At 41.4% G+C, this 20,406-nt stretch overlaps 1 protein-coding gene and 1 non-coding gene across 23 annotated transcripts in view; one reads left to right on the top strand and one right to left on the bottom strand.

The window, feature by feature from the left end:
• LOC131742384 (zinc finger protein 280B-like) overlaps positions 1-20,406 on the top strand; it is a 152,196-nt gene continuing 131,790 nt past the window's right edge. For 13 of the 22 annotated variants that reach the window (XR_010836796.1, XR_010836801.1, XR_010836789.1 and 10 more), the window contains exons 1-2: positions 80-155; positions 1,113-1,172. Coding sequence is in view for 5 of the 22 variants with exons in the window: in XM_067014843.1 (XP_066870944.1) it covers positions 14,938-16,572 (1,635 nt within the window). In the remaining 17 variants the exon portion in view is untranslated. The other 9 variants (XR_010836793.1, XR_010836799.1, XM_067014843.1 and 6 more) reach the window with 8 other exon arrangements.
• Positions 2,436-2,508, bottom strand: TRNAQ-CUG (transfer RNA glutamine (anticodon CUG)). The gene has a single exon. It is a non-coding gene; the product is annotated as a tRNA-Gln (tRNA).

A 20,406-nucleotide genomic window follows, 5' to 3' on the forward strand; every position in this document is an offset into this window, starting at 1 on the left:
ATGCGCCCACCCGGCCTCGCTGCCAATCAGACCGCAGCACCCGACCTCGCGCCTGCACCTGGCAGCCAATCACAGGTGAGAGCGGGCGCGCGAGCGGGGGCGCGGGCGGTGGCGGCGTCTGCGGCGCCGGGGGCCTGAGGAGCGCCTCGGGGCCGGTGAGCTGCCGGCCGTTGTGGCCCTGCCGCTGACGGGGACCGTGGTGCGGCCGGAGCGGTCCCTGAGGGCCGAGGGGAGGGTTTCTCGGGTCCTCACGAGCGCCGGGCCTGGGACGGCCCCGGCGGCCTGGGTGGGGCCGCGGGCCCTCAGGAGGGAGGGTGAGGCCCAGGCCCTGAGATCCCTTTCACCCTCTCCCTTCCCCAATTTGGGCGGGCGCCGCTCTCCGTCAGCCTCCCTCCCCCAGGGGTGGGCCGAGCCGGCCTCCGGGGAAGGGCCTGTCAGGCCCCTGGCCCCCGCTGAGGTCTCCTAATACATTACAACACAGAACAATGTCAGGGCAGTTTTGTGACCCGGGCCCGGCGGGGTTCTAGAGATCCGTGGGCCCAGGCGCTGTCAGGAGGGCGCAGCTAAAAAAAAACCCCAAAAAACAGGGCTTTCCTGGTGGCGCAGTGGTTGAGAGTCCACCTGACGATGCAGGGGACACGGGTTCGTGCCCCGGTCCTGGATCCCACATGCTGCGTAGCGGCTAGGCCCGTGAGCCACGGCCGCTGAGCCTGCGCGTCCGGATCCTGTGCTCTGCAACGTGAGAGGCCCGCGTACCGCAAAAACAAAACAACAACAACAACAAAAACCCAAAAAACAAATCGATCTAGTGGCTTCTCCCCTGCCGCTGCACCTGGGCTATTTTCTTGTTGACTGGGTCTCGGCCCGCCCTCGCCCCCTGTGGGAGCCCCTCATGGGCTCCCGAGGTCCAGGCTTTTGGTTTGGGCAGGTGGTAGATGAGGTGTTTCTGAGAGAGGGGAGGTTGGAAGAAGAGACTTGTTCGAGATTCTGTTCTCTGGTTGAGTGTGAGACGCCTAGTAAACATGCTCAGGGCAGGATCCGTTAGGGCCTGGGGCATAGAATGTTCCCGTAACACGTGACTCACCCTGACCCTTCTCTCTGCTGGTTTCTAGGATGCGACCTGCGCCTGCCTAGAAAATCTCAAGCCCCCAGGTTTTCAGTGCGCGCCTGAGGTAAGGTGACAGACGTCTTTCTAATGAGGACAAGAGTGGTATCTCTCTCTCTCTCTCTCTCTCTCTCACTCACTCTCTCAACTCAGTCTCTCTATCTATCTATCTAGATATCGATCTATTTATTTATGGCTGTGTTGGGTCTTTGTTGCTGCACATGGGCTTTCTCTCGTAGTGGCGAGCAGGGGCTACTCTTCGTTGTGGTCCGCGGGCTTCTTATTGCGGTGGCTTCTCTTGTTGTGGAGCACAGGCTCTAGGGTGCACGGGCTTCAGTAGTTGCAGAGTACGGGCTCAGTAGCTGTGGCTCTCGGGCTCTAGAGCACAGACTCAGTAGTTGTGGCACACGGGCTTAGTTGCTCCGTGGCATGTGGGATCCTCCTGGACCAGGGTTCAAACCCGTGTCCCCTGCATTGGCAGGCGGATTCTTAACCACTGCACCACCAGAGAGGCCCCCAGAGTGGTATCTTTTTTACCCTCAGCGTTTTTCCTCTTCTCTCCCTGGCTAACACGTTGCTGCCCAGACAGCGTTCTCCTGCGTGGGTGGGAGCCGACCCAGAATGTGTGTGATGACTTCAGGGCACTCATTGGTTCAGCTCATTCTGGAGCCCTCTAAGTTGCGGCCTTAAAAAGGGGCGGGCAGCTGGGGGCCGGCTTTCACCTGCTGTTTTGAAAGGGAAAAAAGAGCACCATGGATTTTTAAGCTGTGTAAAGCTGACTTCTACCACGCAGTGAGGCTAACGTGGACTGATGCACGTGGCCTAAGGTTTCAGCTAATGTATTAAAATAATAAAGTGATGGGAGTCCCCTGATGGCCTCCGGGTTAGGATTCTGGGCTTTCACTGCAGTAGCCGGGTTCAGTCCCTGGTCGAGGAACTGGTATCCCACAAGCCACGTGGCACGGCCAAATAAATAAATAAAGTGGTTCATTTGGAGTAAATGTGTTGTGATTTAACATGATTCCATGGGATTAGTTTGTTCATTTCTGTACCCTTTTCCTTAAGGGTTTTATTTCATGAAGTAATTGAATGTGACTGGATGGGTGGGGTATCTGCATTCACTTCATGTCAGTAAACAAGACTAGGTAGCTTTATGCCCAGCAACTTGTGCATACAGCTCCGTTGTATAGTTACTTATCTATCGCTGGTACAACTTTGAGTCCTTGGCTTGACTATACAAGTTTGATTTGACTATACAAGCTTCATGGCATGTCAGTTTTGCCGTGTTTTGTTTTGTTTTGGCTGCGCCGCGTGGCTTATGGGATTTTAGTTCCCCAACCAGGGATTGAACCTGGGGCACCAGCAGTCAGAGTGCTAAGTCCTAACCACTGGACTGCCAGGGAATTCCTGTTTTGTTTTTTTCGTTTGCTTGTTTTTTAAATTTTGCTGTATTTATAGGAGAGCTATTCTGTGTACGACAGAATAGTTGCAAGTACGACATGTGAATGATATGGTGACTTGAAATGTCTGTGTTGTAAACATTATCTCACAACTTAATAGCTTGAAAAAACATATTATCTCATGGTCTAGAATCCAGGAGTGGCTTAGCTGGGTGGTTTTGCCTCAGGGTCTCTCCTTGAATTTTGTTGAATCTAACTTCACTCACTTGGCTGTTAGCAAGGGGCCTCAGTTCCTCACTCTATGGGCCTCTCCATGGGGCTGCTCATGTCATGGCTGCTGGCTTCCCCCAGAGCGAGTGATTCAGGAAAGAATTTGCACCGAAGATGAAGTGCAGAGTCTTTTTCAGAAGTTACAAACCTTCACTTCTGTCTTTGCTTAGTCTCATAGGTCAACACTGTGATAGTGTGAGGGAGAGCTACACAGGATTGGGAATACCAGGAGGTGGGATTCATTTGGGGCCACCTTGGAGGCTGGCTACCATACCCATTAATCCACCATGCCAGCCTTTCTTCATATGGTCTCAGGTCTGTTACTATGAGTGAATTATTTGGCTTATGTACACTTCTTGTGTACTAGATCCAATCAGTTCTTGTTTGTTCAAGGATATTCTAGCAAGTCTCTTCTTTGGATTAAGTTTTCTGTTTCTCTGGATGGTTCCCATCAGCAAACAGGCTGATTATAATGTCATTTCTCATTTAAAAATCCATCTTTTGATGGCACATCCCCTTCTGCTTGTTTTATTTCATATTTGCTAGTTTTAGGAAAACTTCTACAGAGTTGGCCATATTTGTTATCTCCAAGTCTCTCATTTTCTTTTTTTTTTTTTTTTTTTTTTTTTGTGGTACGCGGGCCTCTCACTGTTGTGGCCTCTCCCTTTGTGGAGCACAGGCTCCGGACGCACAGGCTCAGTGGCCATGGCTCACGGGCCCAGCCGCTCCACGGCACGTGGGATCCTCCCGGACTGGGGCACGAACCCGTATCCCCTGCATCGGCAGGCGGACTCCCAACCACTGCGCCACCAGGGAAGCCCTCATTTTCTTTTAAATCCACTCTTGTCAAGGTCACTAATGAATTCCACAATGTTTAACTCAGTGGTCAATTTTTAGTTTCTATTTTATTTGATTTATTGGCAGCATTTATCAAAGTAGTTCATTTCCTCTTCCCTGAAAATAATTTTTCATTTAGATTACAGGATGCTTCTCTTTTCTGATTCTCCTCTACATACAATTCTCTCACATACAATATGTGACCTTTGGTGTCTGGCTTTATTCAGTTAGCATGTTTTCAGGTTCATCCATGTCATAGATATACAGCAGTGCTTTGTTTGTTTTTATGGCTGAATAGTATTCCATTGTAAGCATATACCACAGTTTTGTTTATCCATTCATCAGTTAATGGACATTTGGATTGTGTGCTCTTTGTGGCTATTGTGAGGAATGCTGCTGTTAACATTGTTTTTGCGTGGACTTAACGTTTTCAGTTTTTATGGGTATATACCTAAGAGTGAAGTTGCTGGATCATATGGTAACTCTATATTTAATTTTTGAGGTATTGCCAAACTGTTTTCCGAAGTGGTTGTACCACTTTGTAGCAACTGCAACAGCAATATATGAGGATTCCAATTTCTCCACATCCTCTGCAGCACTTGTTATTGTTTCTCTTTTTGATTATAGCCAATCTAGTGGGTGTGAAGGAGTATCTCATTGTGATTGATTTACATTTTCCTGATCATGTTAAGCAGTATTTCCTGTGCTTATTGGCCATTTATATAGCATCTTTGGTGAAATGTCTCTTTGAATCCTTTGCCTGTTTAAAAAAATTTTTTTACTGTTGTAAAAAACATATAACATAAATTTTACCATATTAACCATTTTTTAAAAATTCACTTATTTTATTTATTTTATTTTTGGCTGCGTTGGGTCTTTGTTGCTGGGCATGTGCTTTCTCTAGTTGCGGCGAGTGGGGCTACTCTTTGTTGTGGTGTGTGGGCTTCTCATTGCAGTGGCTTCTCTTGTTATGGAGCACAAGCTCTAGGCACGCGGGCTTCTGTAGTTGTGGCTCACGGGCTCTAGAGCGCAGGTTCAGTAGCTGTGGCACACGGGCTTAGTTGCTCCGCAGCATGTGGGATTTTCCCGGATCAGGGCTCGAACCCGTGTTTTCTGCATTGGCAGGTGGATTCTTAACCATTGCGCCACCAGGGAAGCCCCACCTTAACCATTTTTAAGTGTTAAGTATATTCACATTGTTTTTGTTTGTTTGTTTGTTTTTGTTTTTGCCACGCTGCACGGCTTGCAGGATAGTTCCCGACCGGGGATCAAACCCAGGCTCCCTGCAGTGAAAGCACCTAAACAACTGGACCGCCAGGGAATTCCCCATTTACATTGTTTTTGAAACAGATCTCTAGACCTTTTCATCTTGCAAAATTGAAACTACCCATCCCATTAACCAACAAGCTTTTCCCTCTCCCACTAAACCATAGTATCCACCATCTACTTTCTGTTTCTTTTCTATTGCTTTGACTACTTTGGGTACTTCACATAAGTGGAAGCATACAGTATTTGTCTTTATGACTGGCTTATTTCATTTAGCATGATGTATGATGTCTTCAAGGATCATGCATATTGTAGCATGTGGCAGAATTTCTTTTTTATGGCTAAATAATGTTCCATTGTATGTATATATCACATATTTAAAATTCATTCATCAGTTGATGGACATTTAGGTTGCTTCCACCTCTTAGTTATTGTGAATAGTGCTGCTGTGAGCATGGATGTGCAAATATCTCTTAGAGACCCCACTTTCATTTCTTTTGGATCTATATCCAAAAGTGGAATTGCTGGATCATATGGTAGTTCTATTTTTAACTTTTTGAGGGGCCTTTATACTGTTTTCCACAGCATTTGCACTATTTACAATCCATCCATAGCACACAAGGATACAGTTTCTGTACATGCTTGCCAACAGTTTCCCTCCCCTTCCCTCCCCTTCCTTTCTCCTGCCTTCCTTCCATCCCTCCCTCCCTCCTTCCCTCCCTTCCTTCCTTCCTTATAGTAGCCATCCTGATGGGTGTTAGGTGATCTTTTACTGTGGTTTACATTCACATTTCTCTGATGATTAGTATGTTGAGCATCTTTTCATATACTTGCTAGCCATTTTATATCATCTTTGGAGAATTATCTATTCAGGTCCTCTGCCGATTTTTTAATTGAGTTGTTTTTTTATTCTTCTATTATAAAAGATCTTTATATATTCTTTTATCACATATGTTAGTATCTATATGTGTCCCTTATAACATATCAATGTATATGTATCACATATATTTGTGTTCCTAGTCACATATATGATTTACAGATATTTTTCTCCCATTCTGCGGGTTATCTTTTTACTTTCATGATGGTGTCCTTTGAAGTTCTAAAGTTGTCAATTTGATGAAGTCCTGTTATTTTTTCCTTTGTTATTTATTCTTTTGGTGTCTTCTCTAAGAAACCATTTACTCAAATTTTCTTTAAATAAAGAGTTTTTTTAGTTTTAGCTCTACTTCTGGTTTCACAATCCATTTTGAGTTACTTTTTATATACATGGTGTGAGCAGGGGCCCAACTTCATTCATTCTTTCACATATGGATGTCCAGTTGTTCCATCAACATTTGTTGAAAAGATTTATCTGTTCCCCACTGATAATTTTTGTAATCCTGCTGAAAATCAGTTCACCATTAATGCATGGGTTTTTTTCTGGACTCTGAATTCTGTTCCATTGATCTATTCCATTGATCTGTTTCTATCCTTATACCAGTGCCACATTTCTTGATTACTATAGCTTTGTAGTAAGTTTTGAAAGCAGAAAGAGTTTCAATTCTGTGAGAAGGCTAGCCAAGATTTTGATAGATCAGCTGTGGAAGTCTTGCCATTTTAACAATATTAAATCTTCTGATCCATGAATGTGGGATGTCTTTACATTTATTTAGGTCTTTAATTGCTTCAAGAATGTATTTAGTATAATTCAGTGTTTTCAGAATAAAAAAGCGCTGCATTTCTATTAAATTTATTCCTAAGTATTCTTTTTTCAAAAATATATTTTATTGAAGTATAGTTGATCTACAGTGTTGTGTTAATTTCTGTTATACAGAAGAGTGATTCAGTTGTGCATATACATTCTTTTTCATATTCTTTTCCATTATGGTTTATCATAAGATATTGAATATAGTTCCCTGTGCTATACAGTAGGATCTTGTTGTTTATCCATTCTATATGTAATAGTTCGCATCTGCTAATCCCAAACTCCCAATGCATCCCTCCCCACAATCCTTGGCAACCACAAGTCTGTTCTCTGTGTCTGTGAGTCTGTTTCTGTTTCCTAGATAAGTTCAATTGTGTCTTATTTTAGATGCCACATATAAGTGATATCATAATGATATTTGTCTTTCTCTTTCTGATAAGTGTTCTTTATAACGGTGTAAATGGAAGTGTTTATTTACTTTCATTTTCAGAACATTTATTGCTACTTATATAGAGACATAATTGATTTTTTTATATTGATCTTGTATTCTGCAATCTTTTAATTCAATACTTGTTTTGTGGATTCCTCAGGATTTTGTATATACAAAATCATGTCATCTCCAATATAGTTTTACTTTTTCCTTTTCCATTCTGAATGCTGCTACTTTTTTTTTTTTAACTCCTTTTTCTTGCCTGATTGTCCTGGTTATAGAACTTCCGGTATAATATTGAGTCAAAGTGCAGTAGTAGACATCCTTGTCTTGTTCCCAATCTTAGAGGGAAGGCTTTCAGTCTTTCACGACTAAGTATGATGCTAGCTGTGGGTGTTTTTACAGGTACCCTTTGATTGAGAAAGTTCCCTTCTGTTGCTAATTGTTGAGTTTTGTTTTGTTTTGTTTTTTTGCGGTACGCGGGCCTCTCACTGTTGTGGCCTCTCCCGTTGCGGAGCACAGGCTCCGGACGTGCAGGCTCAGAGGCCATGGCTCACAGGCCTAGCCTCTCCGCGGCATGTGGGATCTTCCTGGACCGGGGCCCGAACCCACGTCCCCTTTATCAGCAGGTGGACTCTCAACCACTGCGTCACCAGGGAAGCCCTGTTGAGGGTTTTTTGTTTGTTTGTTTGTTTGTTTTTCATCATGAAAAGGTGCTAGATTTAGTCAAATGCTTTTTCTGCAGGCAGGTGTCTTTTTTTGTCCTTTATTCTATTAAAATGGTATAATGTTGATTGATTTTCCTATAATAAACCAACTTTGCATACCTCCATAAATCCCATGTGGTCATGGTATATAATCTTTTTTACATGTGGTTAGATTTTGTTTGCTAGTATTTTGTTGAGGACTCTTCTATATTCATAAGGGATATTGGGTGTGTGTGTGTGTGTGTGTGTGTGTGTGTGTGTGTGTGTGTGTGATGTCTTTGTCTGATTTTGGTGTCAGTAATACTGGCCTCACAGAATGAGCTGGAAAGTTTTCTCTCCTCTTTTAGTTTCTGGAAGAGTTGATAAAGGACTGGTGTTAATTTTTCTTTAATCATTTTGATAGAATTAACCAGGGTAGTCATCTGATCTTAGGTTTCTCTTTTGGAAAATTTTTTGATTACTAATTCAATGTGTTTGCTTGTTTTAGGTCTCTTCCTATTGGGTTTTTTTTTTTTTTTTAACTGAGTCAGCATAGTAGGTTTTTTTTTTTTTTTTTTTTTTTTTTTTTTTGGTGGTACGTGGGCCTCTCACTGCTGTGGCCTCTCCCGTTGCGGAGCACAGGCTCCGGACGCGCAGGCTCAGCGGCCATGGCTCACGGGCCCAGCTGCTCCGCGGCATGTGGGATCTTCCCGGACCGGGGCACGAACCCGTGTCCCCTGCATCCGCAGGCGGACTCTCAACCACTGCGCCACCAGGGAAGCCCAGCATAGTAGTTTTTGTCTTTCTAGAATTTGTCCATTTCACCTAGGTCATCTGATTTGTTGGAATAGAATTGTTCATAGTATTCTCTTGTTTTTTGATTAAATTTCTGTGTGGTTGATAGTAATATCCCCTCTTTATTTAAAAAAAATATATTGAGGTGAAATTTACATAAAATCAGTGATTTTGAAGTGAACAATTCAGTGGTATTTAGAGTATTCATGATGTTGGACATCTGCTGCCTCTGTCTAGTTCCAAAACATCTCCATCATTTCAAGGTAAAACTCTTTATCCAGTAAGCAATTTCTCTCCATTTCCTCTCCCCCATACGCTGGCAACCACCAGTCTGTTTTTAGATTCTATGGATTTATCTATTCTGGATATTTCCTATAGATGAAATCATACAATATGTGAACTTTTATGTCTTTCTTCTTTCATTTTGCTTGTTTTCAGGGTTTATCCAGGTTGTAGCATGTATTAATATTTCATTTTTTTAACTTAAAATTATATTAAAATATTTTTATTGAGGTATAATTGACATATAACATTATACTAGTTTCAGGTGTACAACACAATGATTTAATATTTGTTTATATTGTGAAATCACTACAATGAGTATAGTTAACATCTATTACCATACATAGTTAAAATTTTGTGTGTGTGTGTGTGAGATGAGAATTTTTAAGATAGACTCTTTTGATGACTCTTAAATATTCAATACAGTATTATTAACTATAGTCACCATGTTGTACATTACATCCCCAATATAACTGGAAGTTTGTACCTTTTGACTCCCTTCACCAGTTTTGCCCACTTCCCCAACCCCCTGCCTTTGGCAACCACCAGTCTGTTCTATGAGCTTGTTTTTTGTTCGTTTGTTTTTGCTTAGGTTCCATGTATAAGTGAGATCATACAGTCTTTGTCTCTCTTTGTCTGACTAATTTCATTTAGTGTAATGCCCTCAGGATCCATTCATGTTGTTGCAAATGGAAAGATATCATTCTTTTTTCTGGCTGAATAATATTCCATTGTATATATATGCTGCATTTTCTTTACCCATTCATCCATCGATGGTCACTTAGGTTGTTTCTATATCTTGGCTGTTGTAAATAATCCTGCAGTGCTTCAGTGAACATGGGGGTGCCTTCATTCCTTTTATGGTTGAATAATAGTCTGTTGTATTTATAGAGCATGGTTTGTCATTCATCCATTGATGAGCATTTGTGTTATTTCCACCCTTTAAGTTATTGTGAATAGTGCTCCTGTAAACTTGCATGTACATTAGATATACTTGTTTGAGTACCCATTTTCAATTCTTTGGGGTATATATCTAGAAATGGACTTGTGAGGTCATATGATAATTCTGTTTTTAACTTTTTGAGGACTTACCAAACTGTTTTCCACAAAAATCCTGATTTTTGCAAGCCTTTGGTTAATTTCCAGGATCTAAAAAGCTTGATTTTGACAGTTTTTGCTGGTGTGTTCTTTGCTTTTATGTAGTTTCCTTATTCCATCATTCCCTCTGACATCACCATCACATTTAACAAGTTGACATTGTCATTTTTTTTAAGGTGTCTTTTTTTGTGGTCCTCCACAACCCCTCTCTTTAAATCATTCTCCACTCACCTGATACTTCCAGACCCTCTCCAAATTCTTAGTCTTAGTGAAAGGAATTGCCTCAGAATTAACAGGCCACTTTTAGGTTGAACTCCTACCCTGCTCATATCTCCTTTGTAGATTCTTCTAAGATGCTGCTCTTGGGAGGAAAGGAAGGAAAAGGGAAAGTGGCTGAATTTCTCGCCTGCCTGCCTGGGTGAAATGTAGTACTCTATCCATACTGTTCTAAGAAAAGACTTCCCCAAACTGTTGGTCCCCATCATGAGATCTGGCCATAGTCATGCTCCTGAATCCCAGGATTGCAGGGCTCTCACATTTGGTATAACAGCACACCTCAATGGCTCCCAGACTTGAAGAAAATTGGTTATATCCAAAGTTTGAACATTTCCTACCTTTTCCCTCACCCTACCTTCTTTTGTTGAATTATTTTTATCCCCTTCTAGATATTATTTTCTTTTAATGAATATTTGAGTGCTTATTGTATGCCAGGACTGCTCTTGGTCCTTGGGAGAAATCAGTGAACAAAACAGACAAAAACAAACTAAAAAACAAAACAGAATTTCTCCTGTGGAAGGAACTAACAGTTCAGTGGAGGAAGAAAGATAGTCAATATAATAAATGTGTACATTCTCTTGTGAAATAAAAGGTGATGTTATGAAATTAGGAAAAATATAATAGAGTAGGGTCATAGGATTGAATGTTGGGCAGGTAGGAGTGTTGTGATTTTAGATAAGGTGGTCAGAGTAAGTCTCTTGGAATAGGTAGGTTTGGACATGGACTTGAAGGAGGTAGAAGTGTTAGCCATGGGAATATCTGGAAGACAAGAATTTCAGGTGGAAACTTTGAAGAGAGCAGCAAGGAAGTCACTGTAGCTGGATTGGAGTGAATGAATGTTAGAGTAGAGAGAGGAGAGGTCAGAGAGGTAGCAAGAGTGGAAATGGTGGGACTTTCCTGGTGGCACAATGGTTAAGAATCCACCTGCCAATGCAGGGGACATGGATTCGAACCCTGATTCAGGAGGATCCCACATGCCGCGGAGCAGCTAAGCCCGTGCGCCACAACTACTGAGCCTGTGCTCTAGAGCCCGCGAACCACAACTACTGAGCCTGCATGCCACAACTACTGAAGCCCACGCGCCTAAAGCCCACGCTCCGCAACAAGAGAAGCCACCGCAATGAAAAGCACGTGCACCGCAACTAAGAGTAGCCCCTGCTCACAGCAGCTAGAGAAAGCCTGTGTGCAGCAATGAAGACCCAACGCAGCCATAAATAAATAAATTTTTTAAAAGAGAGAAGCCCTCAGGCAAAGAAAGGGGTTTACATTAGGGTGACCTCAAAAATAAAATTAAAAAAGAAAAGTGGAAATGGTGGTGAGAGTCTGTAAATCCTTACTTTTTCTCTCTGTCCATTCTATAGAAATAGTCATGTTTTTTGACAATGAACAACCTTGGCTTAATAGTTGTTCTCCTCCTAGACTCCCAGGCTAGATTAGACTCTATTTTTGCATTTCTTTATCATCCTGAGCTTATTTGTGAAAAAATATTTGTTAAAAAATATTAATGAAAAAATTACTTTTGTTTTGCTCAGTTGCCCTAGGATAGAATCCAAATGTTTATGGCAGTTTTAAGGATCCTGTGAAACTCCCATTTCCCCCAAGGGTCTGTGTTTAATGGATGTTAAATTCTAAGGCAGCAACTATGTGGGGTTAATGGAGTAGAGGGAAGGAGTGGTGGAGAAGGGACTTGATTGCTTTGGTGGGGAGAGAGTGACGGGGTTGGGACAAGAATCTGTAGGAGCAATAATGGGTGAAAAGAGTCAGGGGCAAGGGAAGATGGTGAGGGTAGGTACCAGAGGAGCCCTAGTGGGGTAATCTCAGGAAGTTGCTTAAGAGGGACTGATGCCTGAAAAAATCTGGTGTGTGGCTATAACAAAACCCATTTAAAGAGCCATTGTTGAAATGCACAGGAATAACCTGGGAGGTGGGTCATCACCCATTGTTCTCTCAGCTGTTTTTAGAGTGAAACCTCTCATTGGCTCCTTCCACAGCCCTTGGCAACTTTCTTGGTGGGGGAAATGAAATGATTTTTGAGGACTCTTCCCTTAGATCTAGCAGGTCTTGGCATGTCCAACCTCCCTACCCCAAATTCTCAAGATTCTGGTAATTGTAGAAAATAAGGACACTAGAGGAGAAGTGATAAGAAAATTCCCATGGTCTGTTGTTACTCTTGTTCTAAATGAACGCATTCATTAATTTATTTGTTTTATGTATCATTCTTTCTCCACTCTTAATTAACTTTTCATCTCGGATGATTGGTTGGATGAAAAGTTAATCAGTATGGTCAACAGCTAAAAATTCTACAAAGATCAGTTAGGTGAAAGTTCAGCAATGTTATTGGAACCCAGTTTATTTTTATTTTTTAAAAACAACAGAAATTTATTCCCACAGTTTTGAAGGCTGGAAAGTCCAAGATAAAGGTGCTGGCTGATTTGGTTCCCCACTGAGGGCTCTCTTTCACTTTCTTCCTGTGTCTTCACATTTGGGGGAGTGTTGGGGGACATAGAGAGGAAGCAAGCTCTGTGATGTCTCTTCTTGGCACTAATCCAATCATGAGGGCCCTCATGACCTTATCTAAACCTAATTATCCCCCAAAGACCCCATCTTAAAATACCATCACATTGGGGATTAGGGCTTCAACAAGTGAATTTCTGATGCAGACAAGGTTCTCAGAGTAAATTGATAGAAAACATGGAATTAATGGAGCATACTCTGTTCTACAAATAAAGATTCATATTGATGAGAGTTACTATTTATTAATTCATTTAACAAATTCTGTATTTGTTGAGCTCCCATGCTATGCTAGGCAATGTTCTTTGTGCTGGTGATCCAGCAGTCAGCCAAAGTGAATTCCTGCCCTTTGGAGTTTACATTTTACTGGATAGACAATAGAAAATAATCAAGATAAATAATGTTTATAATATATTAGGTGGTGATAAAGGCTTATAGGTGGAAGAGAAGGGAAGAGAAATTGGGAATGTGAATTAGAGGTTGGTTGGAGTATCTGAGAACCTCTCTGAGAAGAAGGCTTGGAACAGAGCCCAGAAGGTGGTGAGGGGCCAGCCATGTAGGTATCTGGATGATGGGCATTCATATTAGAGGGACAACAAATATAAGGACTCTAAGTAAGGTAAAGTGTTTAGTTTGTTCAAGAAATAGCAAGGAGGTTAGTGTGGTTAAAGTGAAGTGGATGAGGGAGAGGAGTATGACATAATTGCAGGGGACAGTATGTAGTGTTGGAAGTGTGGTCTTATAGGCATTGGAAGGACTTGGCCTTTTACTGAGTGAACCAGAAAGGCATTGGAAGGTTTTGAGCTGAACAGTGATGCAGTCTAATTTGTTTGAACAGCATTACTTTGCCTGCTATGTGAAGAGACAGGTGGAGTGAGGCACAAAGCACTGTTGGATTTAAGTTTAGTGGGGAAGTCAGGATTAGAGGGAGAAATTTAGGAGACATCAGTGTTGAGCTGGGGTGAGATTATCAAGAGAGTTCATTCCCAATTTGCTAGGCCTGTGCTAAGCACTTGACATTGAATTATGCTATTTGTTGACCATATGTAGATACTCTTATTCTATTCTTTGAAGTTGACAATTAACATACATGAAATCAGTATGTGTGAATCAATTTAGATATGTGCATTTAATATAAATTTTCTTCCAATTCTACAAAACAAGATGCCATTGAATATTTGATGCTTTTTCTTTTCTTAAAATAAATTTATTTATTTATTTATTTATTTTTGGCTATGTTGGGTCTTTGTTATTGCGCGGCTTTCTCTAGTTGCATCGAGGGGGTCTACTCTTTGTTGCGGTGCACAGGCTTCTCAATGTGGTAACTTCTCTTGTTGCAGAGCATGGGCTCTAGGCACACGGGCTTCAGTAGTTGTGACACGTGGGCTCAGTAGTTGTGGCTCGTGGGTTCTAGAGCACAGGCTCAGTAGTTGTGGCACACGGGCTTAATTGCTCTGCGGCATGTGGGATCTTCCCAGACCAGGGCTTGAACCCATGTTCCCTGCGTTGGCAGGTGAATTCTTAACCACTGCGCCACCAGGGAAGTCCCGATGCTTTTTAAAAGGAGCTGTTACTGGGTTTCCCTGGTGGCGCAGTGGTTGAGAGTCCGCCTGACGATGAACGGGACACAGGTTCGTGCCCCGGTCCAGGAAGATCCCACATGCCGCGGAGCAGCTAGGCCCGTGAGCCATGGCCGCTGAGCCTGCGCGTCCGGAGCCTGTGCTTTGCAACGGGAGAGGCCACAACATGTACCGCAAAAAAAAAAAAAAAGAGCTGTTACTTTAAGTCTAAAAAATAAGGATTTTTGCCTTTAAGATACAGAAACACATTTAAAAGTTACAAATTTTCCAAAAAAGATGTAGCTGGTTAGAATTCCAGCTTAATCTTCTTTGACTCCAGACCCCATGTTTCTAAACACTGCACAATGGTGCTTTTATAAAAATACTCATCCTTTACATGTGATTTCACCTAGTGATTAGTTGTTGGAGTTTGGGTTTTTTTTTCTTTTTTTAATAGAAGAGATCAAAATCAGCATAGGGAGAAGCTATGATTCTAGAGTCGTATAGACTTGTAATCATAGGTTTTTAAGCTGTCATTTATCCTCTTTGACTCTCAGTGTCCTTATCTGTAAAATAAGGATGTTTATAAATACCATATTTATAGGGTATTTATTTATAAATACCTGTATTTTTCTGTACTTAACTGTTGTGTAGTATGTTTATACTTAGGTGGCACTTTATATAAAGGAAGCACTGGGACCTGTGGCCACGCCCTTCAAGAATAAAAAAATTTAGAAAATGGAACCACCATGTATGTTATGTGAAGAACAAGAGCCAGAACCACAGAAAAGCATAGAAGAAACCAAACAAGTAGACGATGAAGATGCTGAACTGATCTTTGTTGGGGTAGAACATGTAAATGAAGATGCTGAGCTGATCTTTGTTGGGATGACCTCAAATTCAAAACCAGTCGTTTCAAACATATTGAACAGAGTTACCCCAGGTTCGTGTTCAAGGAGAAAACAGTCTGGTCACTTCAGAAAAGATAATGCTCACAAATTGCAGCCTGTAAGTCATGTGATGCCTACATCAGAAGCAATGACTGTCTTACCAGTTTCTGACTCTGAATCAAGATCCACAGATAGTCCTATTATTATTGAGCCTTTGTCTAAACCTGATTATAAAAATAATTCACCACAAGTCGTGCCTATTAGCTCTTCAGAGTTATGTTCTCCTCCTTTGATTACCTTCACAAGTTCATTGCAGCATCCAGTAGGAGCAGCACTTTCTACAGGAGGTATGAATAAAAGTCCTCGTGTAACAAAGCAACTTTCCACTTCTGAAACAAATAGCACAAATTCCAAAAGGCCTAAACTCAGTAATGGAATCATAGGGGGACACTCTTTAGCTCTGGCCCCTTCAGCTATCTTTCATACAATGACAGCTCAGCAAAGCACACCCTCAGACAGTGTTCATACCTCATTAAGCCATGTTCAGAATGGAGAACCTTGTCCAACAGCTTTTCCAAAGGACAGTGTTCATTGCAGGTCTATAAGTCCTTTTGGGGAAAATGGACTGGCAAAAACAGACTTTTCGAGTCTAGCAAGTCAAAACAAGACTGTTGATCCCACGAAAGGAAATCTGATCGTGTTACTTCGTGACTTTTACTATGGACAGCATACAGGAGATGGGCAGCCAGAACAGAAGACTCACACAGCCTTTAAATGCCTCAGCTGCTTGAAAGTTCTAAAAAATGTCAAGTTTATGAATCACATGAAGCACCATTTGGAACTTGAAAAGCAGAGGGGTGACAGCTGGAAAAACCATACTACCTGCCAGCACTGCCACCGCCAGTTTCCCACTCCCTTCCAGCTGCAATGTCACATTGAAAGTGTCCATACTTTCCAGGAGCCCTCTGCAGTCTGTAAAATCTGTGAGTTGTCTTTTGAAACAGATCAGGTTCTCTTACAGCACATGAAGGACAATCATAAGCCTGGCGAAATGCCCTATGTGTGCCAGGTCTGCAATTACAGATCGTCAGCTTTTTCTGATGTAGAAACACATTTCAGAACATACCACGAAAACACTAAGAATTTGCTTTGCCCATTTTGTCTCAAAATTTTCAAAACTGCAACACCATATATGTGTCATTATAGAGGACACTGGGAAAAGAGTGTTCACCAGTGTTCCAAATGCCGGCTACAGTTTTTAACTTTCAAGGAGAAAATGGAGCATAAGACCCAGTGTCATCAAATGTTTAAGAAGCCTAAGCAACTAGAAGGATTGCCTCCTGAAACAAAAGTTGTTATCCAAGTGTCACTGGGACCTCTTGAACCAGGATCAGTGGAATTAGCATCCATTACTGTGAACACATCTGATTCTGAGCCTTCACCCCCCAGGTCTAAAAGTAGAATTTCAAAAAAAACCCATTAATTCTACTTTCAGTAAATCTGAAGCAAATACTTCAAAGTTAAAAACCCCACTAAAAACAAAAAATCCAAATCATAACATTATTCAGTAGCATGAAATATAGTGAAACCAATGGATCATTTATGAGGTTTTTCTAAAAATTCATGAAGTACAATATTGTTTGATCTGAACTTTGAGATATTATTTAAAAATATATTACCTGATTTTCATATAACTATCTGGCTTAATACATAAAAGGGTGTGTGTGTGAGAGAGAGAGAGAATGGGGGGGAAGAGAGAGAAAGAGAAAAGTGAAAACCTATTTATTATTTTGGTATTTCATGTTATTTGTAAGTTTGAAAGCTCTGCTATACATATAATCTGTAGAATTTTTTAACAACTTAATTTTATTTTCAACTTTTTCCATGCCTTGAAGATTTCAATATTAACTATAGCCAGACTGAAATGGCTTTGTTATGGCGTGGTCCCATTTGCTGCTGAACTCTCAGAAGTGCCTCTGTTGTGCTGATCTAAAATAACTTGGCTCTGAAAGCCTTGGTGTGGAGAAGTTGATGGAGACCCTATGGTGTGAATGGGGACCAGAAACAGAGAATTCAGTCAGTGGAGAGCAGTGGCTCCTTGTCCCAGTTGAGGAAGGGGCACACATTCACTCCAGGCTTGGAGCCAAGGCAGAAGGAACACTGTCTCAGACTGTCATTACCTAGCCCAAGAACATCCAAGGAAGCCAAACTATTAAAATAAAATCCCTATGTTTGGTGAGGAGCCCCTGCAGGCATCAAGCAGGTACTGTGTATCATTGGCTTCAGATGGGGAAGCAGAGATAATTAATAGAATGGGACCTGGTGCCAGGGGACCTCCTTTTGAGTGATCAAAAGGGGAATTTGATTTGTTCTCTCACCTCTCCCATCTGGCTGGCCTTTAGTCAGAATGAACTACCCATATCTCTCTCAGTCACAGCAGTAAAGCAAGTTAAGGTTCCCAAGGAAAAAAATCCCTGACATCCATAGTTTGATCTGTATTGGACCCATAGTTTTAACTGAAAAGGGTCAAAGACATGGAATCTGTCCAGTTTATGAATTGAGCTAAGTTTAGGTCTCTTACCCTTAAGCTGGAATGGGGTTGTCCAAGAAAAGTAGGAATAGTGGATAAAAATAGGTGAGTGATTAAACCCATCATAGGACTTTTCCTAACACATTTCTAGTTACATGTTTCTTACCCTAATTGAACATGTGAAGTTTGCAGTTTTGTATCTTGCCTTGGACATGAATGTATTACAGTTAACAGTTAATTCTTTGTGTCTATAATTTCCCATTTTATCAAACTAATACTGAGTTTGGGTCTTACTTGACACACTCCAGTGTGCCAGAAATGTCTCATTTATTTCAGTAATTATCAGGTCATAGGGTTATTATCCTTCATTTGATCTGTCAGCTGTCTAATCTGTGATTATACTTGCCGGAACCTTTTTCCTTGCCATCTCCGAGGACTCTTTCACAGAACTGGGGTACCCTCTAAGTATTGGTTTCTGAACATCAGCAGCCTTGTTTGCCTCTGAGGGTTCCTGGAGTTGAGTCTCCCTAGGCATGTTTTAGTGCCATCCCTTCTCGCTCCACCTCCAGACCAGGTGCCTAGCAGCCTCTGTGCACCACTCAAGGAATCTGGGATCCTGGCTGTAGACCTGTGCCAGGAGAAATCTTTCCCTTTTTCTGTTGCTTTCTCCTCCTCTTTAAGGGTACTTTATCTCTCCCCACTCCTTTTTCCCCCTCCTCAATCTAGTTAAATTTTCTAAGCTGGAAAAAATGCTGGAAAGGTATAATCATCAAGGGGTTAGCATCCCTCTTAGAATTGAGGAGAAAGGACTACAGATAACAAAGTTGTTGTGAGTATATCATCCATATTTTAGATAATTTCCTGAGTGTAGTTTCTGTTGTATTTATTTGCTTAATGCTTGATTGATTTGCACTTTGAATATTTTACTAGGCCTTTCCAGTTAGTTTGCTTGGGCCAAAGCACTTTGGTAAAATTTCAGCTTGAGCCCCTTTCTTTAGGTGTATAAAGAGTGTGTGTGTGTGTGTGTTTTTTCTGGTCTCAGGTGGAAACTTCTATATATAAATAGATGTGCAGATTTTTGCATACTTATCTCCCTTATTCTGTTTCTATGGTAAAAATATGAAATGTTTTACTTCTTTGTGTTTGTGGTTGCTTAGTATTATCAACCCTGTTACTGTTGTTTGCTCTAAAGTATGCTCCTAAGGAGTACAAGTTGTTATTTATTGCCAACTAAGGTTCCAGTGATATGGCCCCTGACTACCTCCTCTCTTCCATTCTCTGTCGTTCTACTCTGCCATTTTCCCCACTGGTGCACTATTTTTGACACACTGGCCTTGCTTTTCCTCAAGCAAATTCCATTTCTTCCTGATCCAAAGACTTTGTAACTGCTGTTCTCCTTCTTGGAATGCTCTTCCCCTAGGCCTGCATGGCTTGCTACCTCGCTTAATTGCTTCACACTTCCTTTGGTATATTATTGAGCTTCACCAGTGTTGTTAAAATCACACAGTGAAATCTCCAACCCACCCCCCTTTTTATCCTCCTCTTAAACGCACTTTAAGTCTCCACACTCTTCTTCCCTATCAGTCTAAATTTCCTAGGTTTTCACAAAAAGCTGGGAAGAGATAATTATCAAGGGCTTTGCTTCTCTGTTAGAATTGAGTTTGCTTGAGTCAGTTTCTGTGCCTGCAAATAGAAGACAATTAATAGTGAGTTGAGTTCTTTCAAGAGCTTTCTCTGTTTTTCTATTGATACCTCTATATTTTTTTAAGGCAATGTCACTTTGTTTTGTTTACAAATATATTGAATATCTGTCAAGATTACTATTTTGTTATTGCCCTTTGTGAATTTCCTTGTCTATTTTGCTTGTTCTTTCAGATAAAATTTATTATTTTATTAATGTTGCCAAAAATTGTAAGTAAAATTAGCAGTTATAGAAATAAAATGTTTTTTTTTAAGTGTTTTCACTATGTTGTCTTTTCACCAATAACATGGCATATTTTTAGTTTTATTTGTAATCTTATTGCATTGGCCAGGATTTCTAAACAATGTGTAAATGGGCTTTCTTATTCTTGGTTTAATTAGGAATGCTTTACCATCAGAGGTAATGAGTTTATGGCTTAATGAATTTCTATCTTTAAAATTTAAGGAGAATTGTTTTATTGGATAGTTTACAACATCCGTTGAGACAGTCATTTTCCTTCCTTCCTTCCCTCCCCTCCCCTCCCCTCCCCTCTGCTTCCCTTTCCTTCCCTTCCCTTCTTTTCCTTCCCTTCCGTTCCTTCCCTTTCTTTCCTTTCTTTCACTAACCCAAGGTTTTGCTTGGCTGGATTCACAACTTTTCTATTAGAAACCTTCCTTTCGTGAAACAAAAATAATTCCACTTGGAGTTGAATATTATCCTCTCAGAATCTCATTCCATTTCTCATTTCTAGTATTGGAATTAATTTCCTCTTCCCCTTACTAGATTTACCACAGTTTTATCAATGTTTATGATTTACTTTTTCCAAGAAACAACCCTTGCTTTATTATCCCAACAAGTTTTATCTGTAATCTTTTTTTTTTTTTGCGGTACGTGGGCCTCTCACTGCTGTGGCCTCTCCTGCTGCAGAGCACAGGCTCTGGACGCGCAGGCCCAGCGGCCGCGTCACGCGGGATCCTCCCGGACCGGGGCATGGACCCGTGTCCCCTGCATCGGCAGGCGGACTCTCAACCACTGCGCCACCAGGGAAGGCCTGTAATCGATTTTTGTCTCAATTCATTATATACCTTCTACTTTCTTTATGATTG

This window comes from Kogia breviceps, chromosome 15, assembly GCF_026419965.1.
Source record: "Kogia breviceps isolate mKogBre1 chromosome 15, mKogBre1 haplotype 1, whole genome shotgun sequence".
Taxonomy (NCBI): Eukaryota; Metazoa; Chordata; class Mammalia; order Artiodactyla; family Physeteridae; genus Kogia; species Kogia breviceps.